The sequence below is a fragment of the Cladophialophora immunda genome (genome assembly GCF_000835495.1).
Source record: "Cladophialophora immunda strain CBS 83496 unplaced genomic scaffold supercont1.5, whole genome shotgun sequence".
In the NCBI taxonomy this organism is placed as follows: Eukaryota; Fungi; Ascomycota; class Eurotiomycetes; order Chaetothyriales; family Herpotrichiellaceae; genus Cladophialophora; species Cladophialophora immunda.
In genome coordinates, this window is record NW_015622545.1 from 1,327,077 (window position 1) to 1,337,588 (window position 10,512).

Genomic DNA, 10,512 nt, shown 5'->3' on the forward strand with positions numbered 1-10,512 from the left:
TTTGTGGGTGGCTCCCAGCCGTTAAAAGAGACGCGGATCTTCCCAGAACCGGCAACACCGCCGCTAAGCGGATTAGATTGCGCCCAACCTAGCGTCAGCAAGCTTCATAGGGCACCGACGCATCTCTAGGCATGCAAGTCCGACGACGCGTGAGGTCCCAAGGATTCCGATTGATCCAGGCTTGCCGTCCACTCGGCCGCACAGGCAGCTCGTGTCGCACGGTACCCGCCCCTAGGTCGCCACCCCGACAGACACATAAGCCCGGACACAGCTGGACGCCGCACAAGGACTATTTAACACTCAGGACTCCCTCATCTTTCCCCTTACCCCCCATCCCAATTCTTCTTTTCCTCACGCGCTCGAATGCCCCGCTCCGCATTGCGAGCTTTATGACGGATTCTCGCAGAGTGGAAGAGAGATGGTAGGGCACTACCGCTGGCGCTCGCCGGGCAGCATGTAATTGACCATACCCCAAGAGCACCGACTGCAACATCGACACCCCGGGCTGAAACGCTGCCTCCCCAAGAGGACTGGTCGACGGATGTGTCGAAGGTGAGCAAGACATGCCAAGATTGATCTACAGAAGCAACTGGCTGATGCTAGCATCCATGTGATGAGCAGGTATTGAAAGCAGGATTGAGAGCAGGACAGTTCTGCCGAACAAGCAAAGCAATACGAAAACGAACGCGCCGCGCCGCCGACTAACACGCCAACCCCCCTTCCTCTCATGCACCTCGAACGGCGACGCTTTCCCAGAGCCAGATCAAGAATACAACACAGGGCCACTCCGACGACGAACAGGCAGATGCGTAAGCCAAAGACAGAAAGGGGGAGAAAAGAAGGATCCCCACGACTACGAAGACGACGACAGAGCGGTCTGCACCTCGGCTCCATGCACCCATCCACTTCAAACATGCCCGAGTCTACATGTCCTCCTCCAAAGACACCACGTTCTGCTGCCTGGCCCGCCAGTTGGCAGTGGGGAACCACCACCTATTGCGAGGGGCGGCTGGAGCAAGGGAGAAGGGCCGGATGAAGGCGGCGGGAGGGAGTGCGAAGCCCCCAGCGAAGTCGGTGTCGTCCGACTGCTGGTCGCAGTGGTGGTGGTGCTCGACAAACACCTCGACTCGGCTGCTGGGCGCGGATGGCGACCTATGCGGGGTTGGCTTGGCTGCACTACCAGATAGAGGGGACAGGGACATTGGATGTGGAGAGGGACAAGGGTGGGTGGGTCACCCACATGGCTGCACTGCATGAGATGATGGCCGAGGACGTGCGCTGACTGACACTACTGGCCTCACCTGGGCTTGGGTGTCTTGCTTAGGCGACGTGTGTGTGCTTGCCAGACGCGAAAGCGTTTCATGTGCATCCCCAAGCGAGATTACTAGTCCGGGATAGTCGGCCACCAGATAGCTTTAGCAAGAGACTCGTCTTCCTCGTGACCCATAGCTAATCTCCATATCATAAGTATAGATCAATTTGATAAGGACCAAGTCCCGGTCGAGGGTGTAATCGAGATGGGAAAACGAAGCCGAGTAGCAGACGGAGATGAGTCGAGAACGAGCACGGCCGGTGGTCAAAGATGTAGACTGTAGCCAGCGTTACAGAGGAAGCGGTCGCCCTACCCTTGCCGCCGCTCGTCGGCAGCGGATCCGATAAGGACGGGGCCGTTGAGGAACTTTGCAAGGCGCTCGAGCATCCGATACGGGACATTATTGCGTGGGATTTGGCGAGGCATGCGACATTCCATAAGGCTCACAAGATATGTCGTGAAGGGGTTTTCCGAACTCGGTAGGTCTCACCCTCCTCCTACCCGCCGCCCCCCTCCTTCCTCCCTCTTCTCTCTCTCTTCTCTCTCCCCATAGCACGGCTTCTTCTGCGGGCGCGACGGGTTCAATCCGCTTCGTACATTGCCAACTCTCGTCCCGACGGCGTGCTACGGAGCCACAACCCGAGGTCTGGGCGTTGTTCGGCTACTCTGGTTCTGCGATCCACATGCTTTGTGACCATCAGCAAATTCAAAGGTCTCCTCCGAAACCGTATTGAAAGTAGGGGACGAGGATGGCATACTCATTAAGGAAAGCAGGCCAGGACGATCATGATTTTCAGGTCATGCTAAGGGAAAAAAAGGACTAGCAGGACAGGACGATGAAAATTTAATCAAAATTCTGCGACTTTGCAAAGAAGGGAAAAAGGACCAGGTTCAGCTATCGAGAGAGTACCGCGAACTCGGGCCGTCCTCCCGAGCGCGCTGGCTACCATGACGGAATCCCTCCTCCAAGCTGACAGCAGCCTGCTCTTTACACTCGTCCACCATATTATTTCAATCTATACTGCTGCGTGCCGGGGCTGGGGCTTTTTTGATTCTTCATTTTTGTAGGGCTTCCCTATAAGCAACCGTCCCTTCCATTATTCTTGTCCATTCCTCGCCGTGTTGTAACAATCCTTGCGCTTATCGCTGACTGACCTCGACCTCGGCTGTATCTGCAAGTGCAATCAGAAAAGAGACGACTGACTGCTAGCGGATAGCAGTCTGGAATAGTAAACTGCGGTGTATATTGTGTACTAGAAGTCTGATATCACAAGTTACCAGCCTTGCCGGTATTTGGAGCTTCGAGGCTGAGCAAGGCTGTCCAAGTGCAGCCGCGAACTGCCACACTGCATGATATGCGAAGAAACCTCACAAGAATGTATTTACCCAACAAAACCAATGAGGCCTGGCCCAAAGATAGGCAGCACCCACGCCACCACTCAAAAGCGGCAGCGTAAGTTCTTTTCCGACTCTGCGGCTTGGAAGACCCTCTTGAATTCTTCTTGCACGCTCAGCCAGCTCGTTGCCAAATTCTTTCTGAGTCTCTGTGCTTTCTCCTCGCTGATGATGAGAGAGCGCATCGTATGGTGGCCATGGTCTATTCGCAGGGTGATGTTGTTCGTCTGATCCTGGTGCATCGTCACCCAAGACCTGTCCCTAGCTCCTTTCAGTTTTGTTAACATTGTATTGTTTCATCATTTTCCATCGTAAGATTGTTTGGTCCCAGCCAAGCTGTGACCTCCTTGGCATTCTGATAGATCGATCGCATCCTTTGAACCTGCTCGCTCTTCTCGCTATCGTTGGACTGGTCGATACAGTTCCTTCGGCTGTGCAATTATATTGGGCGCTCGCTCAAGCATCTGATTAGCCTCTTTCTGAAGCTGTTGAGCCAGGGGCATGCTGCAACACCTATATCTCTTCGGCGCCCTCTTGGGGGTAGTCGCCAGCTATGCTTCGGCGTCATGCTCGCATCCTCCAGACTGCGCATCCACAGCACCGAGAAGCTTTGGAGAAAAAGTCCCCTGACCATCTCATCTTCTATTCCTTCATCTCATCCTTCTCTTCGATAGTCCTTGCTTTGTTCAGATCAAGCTTGTTGCGTCCAGCGCCTACCCCCGTCTCCTCGGTGACTGTATCAATCTCCATCATGGCGCCCAGTGAAGACACGAGTTCCTCTTCCGTCCAGTCACGATCAAAATCCTCACCCAAAAGCATCCGGGATGCCCGTTCCGCACTCCTCAACGCTTCAATTTCGTCCTCTCTCAATGCCGAACACACCGCATGCAGTTTCCCAAGTTGGTCTGCCCACCCGCTCGGTCGCTGCACTCCTCGAGTCTCTCTCGATCTGGACGAGGGGAGGCGTCTGCTTCAGTCACCGTGTCAATCTACAGATCATTGCCGCATGCACTGAAGTATACAAGGTGGCGGAAATCAACACTGATGGCTCGGTGACCTTGGCTGCAAACCAGCCTTGCGGAATCAAATCCTTTCTACTATGCAACATGCTTTCCTCTTGTGTATTCTAGCCGCCAGGGTTTGTTAAAGCGATGAGTGACATCAACCTGTACTAGATCCCGCTAGCATCGCAGAAGGTGATCCCCGTTTGCCCAACTCGTGCAGCATCTGGATGCCGCCAAACCCAGTTCCAATGACCAAGGCATCGTAAGCGACTCCCGCGTCGCCCGTCGTCTCAGAGGTGGTCAGATTGGTTGTTGACATTGTCCCTGTTCTGCCAACAAAGAAATGCCGGAATGAAACGTTCGAAGACCTGACTGGTTCCTAGGCTGATGATTCTCTACGCTAGAGAAGAATGCCCTCGTTGCTGTCATATCAGGCCTCAAGCTGGTGGTCATCAAGTCACTAATGGTGGAGTCGAAGTGAGGGCCCTCTATCACGTCATGGTGTCGATATATATCCTGAACAATTGCAAGACCACACGAAGGCGCCTGTCGATTGCAGCAGCCATCTGCCCCCTGGTCACCAACAAACGAACCCTGAGCCTTCAGCCTCGAGTAGCTGCAGTAGGTCTAAACTTCGCCGAGTTCTTGTTGCATCGATATCTGTCCGGGCACTGAGCGAAATAGAAAACGTCACCACTTGGGCGGATTGTTGATTGGGACAGCTCCTCAGCATCTGTTCCATTTTTCTTGGAGAGCTTGTGTAATCGAGACGGTCTGCTAATCGACTTCCCTCTGTTTGGTAGGTTGTCGGCAACCTCCGAGCGGAAGGATCTGCTCTTTTTGCGGTTCGGGTCAGTAGCTCGCTTGCCTTGGCACACATGATCCAATCCACTGGCTACTTTCTGCAGACGTATATGATGGTCTTGCTCTATTGGGCGGCAGTGAGTTCTTTCCTCACTTGGGTGTCTCGATTTCCAGGCCTTGCGCTGACTCTAGTTGACGACAGTGTTGTCCTCTTTACGGCGTCCCTTTGTTCCTGCCAACCATGCTTGAATGCTTTCCATTCGCTCGAGTCGAGTCAGTTGCTTTGACGAATTCTGGGGCATTCGAGTATAGCAGGGAGCTTGAGGGCGTTGATACTTTCCAGGGTGGTTATGTTGGTCAGTCACATTGACACTCTTAGCGAAAGCATGTCTCTGTCGCACCTGGTCCAAAGCAAACACGTACTCTCATGCACCGCAAGCATTGAAGCCGACAATTAGCTTCTCCTTGTTCGATCTCCGGCCCTTCACACCTGCATAGGCCACACCGGCCGTCACAATCGGCCTCATCTACCTCATCATTATTGTGTTCTTCTCCTTCTCCTTTTTCCTCCCCATTATGCACAAGCAAAGTGGCGGTGGGTCTTATGCTGAACGCCCGACTGTCGGTGTACAAAGTTTTTGTTTTCTTTTTTTGCCTGGTTTCGGAGACCAACAGTTCGTCGGTACCTGATCCAAGGGGGCTCGCTGAAGAAAAAAGGTCGTGCCCATCAACTAGAAGCGTGGGGGAGGCTGGTGAAGCGAAACCAGCAACTGTTAGGCATCCTCGCATATGTGGCCGATCGAATCAAGATGATGGAAGCGATTTGAGTTGGAGAGAAGATGCTGAGCTAGTTACGACTTGGCATAAAACTCCGATAGAGAAGACGCGATGTCAATTGAACTTCTGATAAAAAGCTGGCATTGGAGACTCGTTCGAGAGTCACAGAGTCGAGTTTTGAAATGACATCACCCCATGGTCAACTTGGGGGGGGGGGGGGGAGTTTCATGTTTTCTGATTCTCTCACTGTCATGTCTGCCCGAACAAGGGAAACACTCATTCGAAGGGAGATTGAGCGTAGACCCTCGGTGAACAATCTGTTCGATCCATACGGCAAGGCTCATTCGGTGTTCAAACCCCATAGACTCTCTGGACCTCTTCCGAGGCCGAGTCCCAAGAGGCACCAGCTGCTCAGTCAAGCGAAGCTCCCAAGGAGTCCGAGGCGGCGCCTGCGCCCGAGTCTAGCACAGAGAAGGCTGAGTAAAGAGGATGTGTCCTTACTGGCCACGAAGTCCGTTGGCAAAGATATCACCCGCGATTCTCTCCACAACGCCACATTCGCGGAAGTGACCTCGACATGCTACTGAGGATGGCCAAGGCCACGGTCTTATTTTGGTGGATCATATTTCTCCTTCCAAATCCTGGTGCTTTTCGGACGCCCGAATGTGAGTGGCTTGGTCTGTAGCTCCTGTGACGACGTTAGCAAACAAAATCCATCATCGAAGATCAAGGCTGACCGAAGATAGAAGCAGTTGATCGGAATATTCCTTTGGAGATTGGAGGGCAACCACATGCCGTTTAAAATGACTGCTATTTTCTTGCCGTGCTCTGCTGTTAAGATATAGACATGTCCCAGCGCTGCGAGCCTGAAATCGCTGACCCCTGGCCGACAGGGACATGAAGCAACTGATTGCCCGTTAAAGAGCGATCACGGCGGTAGATGTACCTGATCATAATTGCTCAGGAGTGGCTAGCAAGCCGTCTGCTGTGGTGATTGGTACAAGGTGAGAAGTGGGAAACTGTGAAAACGAGTGTTGCTGCGATGTGTTGAGCGCATGCAAAGAATTCAACGAGAAGATGACGATTGAACTCAACACAGACTGCTCTCTTTCTCTCTCTCACGATTACCCGACGCGGAGGACAGGCAGCTCTCTTCTGGTGGTGCTGCCACCTGCCCACCCCTTTTGCAAACGCGCCCACGGGGGGGTTTTCTCAGACCCGGGATCTCACGACGTGAATGAGGAGAAGAACAAGTTGGGTTCTCTTGACCATGTCCCTTGCGACAGTTTCTGAAGTTCAGCTCTGATCGATTTCGGCAGCCGCTGGGGTGCTAGGGTTTCCGGGCTATGAGGCCGGAAGGAGTTACGATACCCTGGTATACTGCCACAATATGACGCCACTGCTCGTCAGGCCACCTGCCTTCCTCCTCGGTCAGAATTGCGTCGTGAAGCTCATGGCCTCGATCCACCATCTTTTCGGCCTTTCCGACTGCTTTCTCTTGCGAAGATCTGATGTCGATGGCCTGCCTGAAGCTTGAAAGCCTCGATACCTTCTCTTGCAGGCTGTTATCAAGACCGAGAAAGAAGTGAAGAGACTCCAAGACGACATCAAGTCCAAGATCTAGCACATGGGGGCTGATCAGATGAAGTCGTTGGAGGAAAGCCTCAATACCTTCCAAACCAGGCACAAAGTCAGTAGTAGCCGTGCGAAATCCCAGCCCGTGGACTTTGTTCCCTCACTCACCCACCCACCCACACCCACACCCATGTCTTGCAGCTACTTCAACTTGTTGTCTGCACCACACACACACACACACACACACACACACATACACACACACAATCCAAGTTGCACACCACTTGCGCACTAACTTGCTTGCGTCTGGTGAACTCCCTGCGAACTCCACTCAGGTCAGTAGGTGCCTGCGTCCACGCCACGTTGGTCAACCAGCTGCCGCTGTCGTTGTGATGCATCAAAATACCAGGCTCTAAGCCCTCTACAGGCACAGTCGACACCGTGGCCCAAGATAAAAGGTGGTCAAAGTGCAAAAGTTGTCCATGCCAAAAGTTACCCAAGTCCAAAAGCTGCCAATGCTAAAAGTTGGTCAATCAAACACTCCAACACACTCACACGCTCAAGGAGGACGAAAAGTGTGTTTTTAGTCGACAGTTAGACACGAGTGGTGTTGGGACGAAAAGCCCAAAAGTTACCCAAGACAAAAGGTGGTTAACGTACAAAAGTTGCCTAAGCCAAAACGTGGTCCAAGTGCAAAACTAATGCCTGCGTCTTGGGGCATTTTGGGGTGCTGGTCGTCGCTTATCAGTGCTTATGGTGTTACGGTGATCAGAAAGAAGGCGTTATGGCGCCACACGCTGCCCGCAAAGACCTGGCACCCGGTGACGACGTTGGCACCATCAGGCCGCCTGCCTTGCCTGCCACCGCGTTCCGCTTGCAGCGCAGCAGCACCATTGGAGTTGTCCAAGAAAAAGGAAAAAGGTCACAGGGTGAAGCCAGATGGCCATTTGTAGACAGGATGTTCTGTGAGAGAGGTTTTGAGCATTGAGTAACGTAGGTTGAGATAGGCACGGTACCTGAGAAAGCGACAGGAGTCCAGGTTCGTAATGACGCGCCTCATCCCACGGCCCTCTGCCCAACCAAGCGTTGGCCAGCTCAAGCCCTATTTGGCCAGCCGGTGAACTTCCCGGTGGCCGTCGCGTAGCTCAAGTACCACCTGATGGGCAACTGACAACGAGATTTGTGTTGTTTGCGTGCTCGCCGTGGCCGGAAATGCTTCAGCGCACCGCCCTGCGCACCCGTGTGTATGCGTGCGCGCCATTGCCCTTTCCCCGTTTCCTTCCCCCCCCCCTCCGTACACGTTGCTCGACTAGGCGCCGGACACAGGGTCCCTACATGCCTCTCGGTGGCCGGCCAGATGGGCCTTCCTCGCACCTAATGGGTCTCGCTCGGGCGTGCACCTGCCAGCCGATCGTGAGCGGTGCATTTCGGCGCTCCTACAGGAATAATTTACCGAGCAGCTCCTTCATTGCCCTTCAGCATTGTGAATATTTTAGATTTCGGATTTCTAGATCTCTATCTCGTGTATCGTGTAGCCCGTATATCTTACATCTCGCTACTATATACAGACGTCAAGCTAAGCCTACCTCGCCGTCGATACTTCGCCGTTGACTCTATTACTGGATCGACAACGAGGTGTGTCGACGGCGAGGTTAGCTTGGTAAGCTTATGACAACGCAAGATACGCGAGCAAGATAGACGAGATGCAGTAGACTCACTCAGCACTCAGCACCTAGTAGCGCACTCCTAGACTTGACTTTGTTCTCGACGTAGACTCGAAATATCATCAGCTTACTTCCGCCCGAGGCTCCTCTAGACGTCCCTCAGCCTCCATTTGTTACGAAGGATCTTCAAAAGTACACAGCACTTCACTTCTTGCTCCAATAGGAGCTCTGACCCAGCCCTACGTGCTCCGTCAAGGATATGCAACCGGCGCTTGGTGTTCCATTAGAGGCTTTCTTTCTCTGGGCACAATGTTGGATCGTCCGCGTCCTGCCATGGCACGCGTCTGCTACCTTAGGCGTTTGGCAGAGCGGCCACCGGTTCCCGTTATCCGGCCAGTTGTCCTCCTTAAAAACGTCTTTCGGTCCTTTTTCTTATTGACCACCATGTTTTTCGACCCGTCCCCCAACCGTCGTCGCGGGCGGAAGCAGCCGCTCGTTCGCTCATCTCTCTACCACCACCAGTTATGCCCGTGGTTGAGGTCAGCAATGTTGCTGCGGACGTCATTGCTGCAAACAATGTCAATGTAGATGTTGCTGAAGGCAGTGTCGACGTAGACAACGACCCAGATGGCATGATCAAATGCTATCTAGTCAAGATCCCCCATAAGGCGCGCGGGAAATACAGACACGATCAAGAGTGCTTATCTGCCATCGCTCATCTACGACGAGAACGATGCTAACTGTGGCTCTTGTAGTCGAAAGGCTCTGGTTAAGGGTTTCGAAAGAATTTACGACCTGAAGCCAATGAAAGCAGGCAAAACGCTGCGAAATAAGACGGTGCTCTATGCCTTCATCAAGCTGTGCAAGTGGGTAGAGGGGAAGAAAAAAGGATCACTTGCCGACAAACTGGAAGCGGATCTAGAGCAGAAGAACAGGCAAGAGCAACCAAGACTTGGATCGACTCAGGATGAAATCCTGGCTGCCAAGCGGTTCCTCATATTGGAGCATCGAAGTGCAAAAAAGCTCAAGGCATGTGGTGGACCTTTATAAGTCTTTCGCCACGATATTCACATTCGTAAAAGGTACAAGGCAATGCTAGCCAGGAAGTCGTTCTTATAGATGACCCCGCGGAGCGAGGAGAGCTAGCGGCACCAGCGGATGAAGCTAACGATCAAGAAGCCAAACCGGCAGATGATGGGCATGACCAACCAGGGGTTCCTCGGATTGAATGGTGCGTTCTTGCCCCCTAGCGTTAGCACCGTGATGTAACGCCTAATCGAGACTTTCAGCCCAGTTTCTTTCGACCATATCCCCGAAACATGGTTTGTGGTGTGTACGGCCGAAACACGACATTCCTACTGCCGCAAGTGCTTCCACGAGATAGCAGTGAATGTGGCGGCCGCTAGCGACCCAGTCAAGTGTCCCCCTCCATGTGGTGTGGCATTTTTGGCGGAAAAATTTGGCTTTATGGGCCAAGAAATGACGCGCATCGGCAAGAAAAACCGGCTGTATAGCCTGAAGCAGTACGATCAGTTGGTGAAACTGAAGGAGAGAGAAGACATCCTGAATTCAATGCCGGGCCTCGAAACCTGCCCCGTCTGTGACTACATCGAAGACCCTTCAGAATTCCCGGATAAGAAAGCCCAACCACGCTGCTGGTGTAAGGTACAGAAGTGTGCCCAGGTCAGCTGTCGGCAGTGCTGCTGCGAATGGCATCCAGGCCAGACGTGTGAAGAAGCCAAGATGCCGCAGTTGAATCCAGACGTCGAGGAGCAGAGAATCCAGCTGAACAGGCTGCTGAGCGACGCCATGTCGGCTGCCAGGGTGCGCCGTTGCAAGTGAGTTGAAGACACGATAGCCGAGAAGCGATAAGTAGCCAACAGGTTCCGCTTCTAGTCAATGCGACAGTGGGCAAGAGCTCGAGGCTGGGTGCAACAAGATCATGTGCAAGAACGAGGAATGTCGCCACTATCAATGGTAA

General features: G+C 53.2%; 3 protein-coding genes across 4 annotated transcripts; 2 read left to right on the top strand and 1 right to left on the bottom strand.

Moving 5' to 3' along the window:
• The first annotated feature begins 306 nt into the window (after positions 1–306).
• On the top strand, positions 307–1,499 carry PV07_08733. Of its 2 annotated transcripts, XM_016395927.1 has the most exons (3): positions 307–421; positions 477–552; positions 622–1,499. In XM_016395927.1, exon 3 carries the CDS (start codon positions 928–930, stop codon positions 1,255–1,257), a length of 330 nt encoding a protein of 109 aa, XP_016245783.1. In that variant the 5' UTR covers positions 307–421; positions 477–552; positions 622–927; the 3' UTR covers positions 1,258–1,499. The 2 variants fall into 2 exon arrangements, with proteins under 2 accessions (XP_016245783.1, XP_016245782.1); XM_016395926.1 differs by having other exon boundaries at positions 307–552.
• Positions 1,500–3,349: 1,850 nt separating this feature from the next.
• PV07_08734 (uncharacterized protein) lies at positions 3,350–4,030 on the bottom strand (the record flags this gene model as incomplete). The annotated part of the gene is made up of 3 exons (XM_016395928.1): positions 3,350–3,674; positions 3,730–3,781; positions 3,880–4,030. 3 exons carry the CDS (start codon positions 4,028–4,030, stop codon positions 3,350–3,352), a joined length of 528 nt encoding a protein of 175 aa, XP_016245784.1.
• A 5,025-nt stretch (positions 4,031–9,055) lies between these two features.
• PV07_08735 (uncharacterized protein) lies at positions 9,056–10,512 on the top strand (the record flags this gene model as incomplete). Its single annotated transcript, XM_016395929.1, has 6 exons — positions 9,056–9,228; positions 9,287–9,564; positions 9,621–9,762; positions 9,821–10,191; positions 10,252–10,369; positions 10,428–10,512. The coding sequence occupies 6 exons, from the start codon at positions 9,056–9,058 to the stop codon at positions 10,510–10,512; spliced, it is 1,167 nt and encodes a 388-aa protein (XP_016245785.1).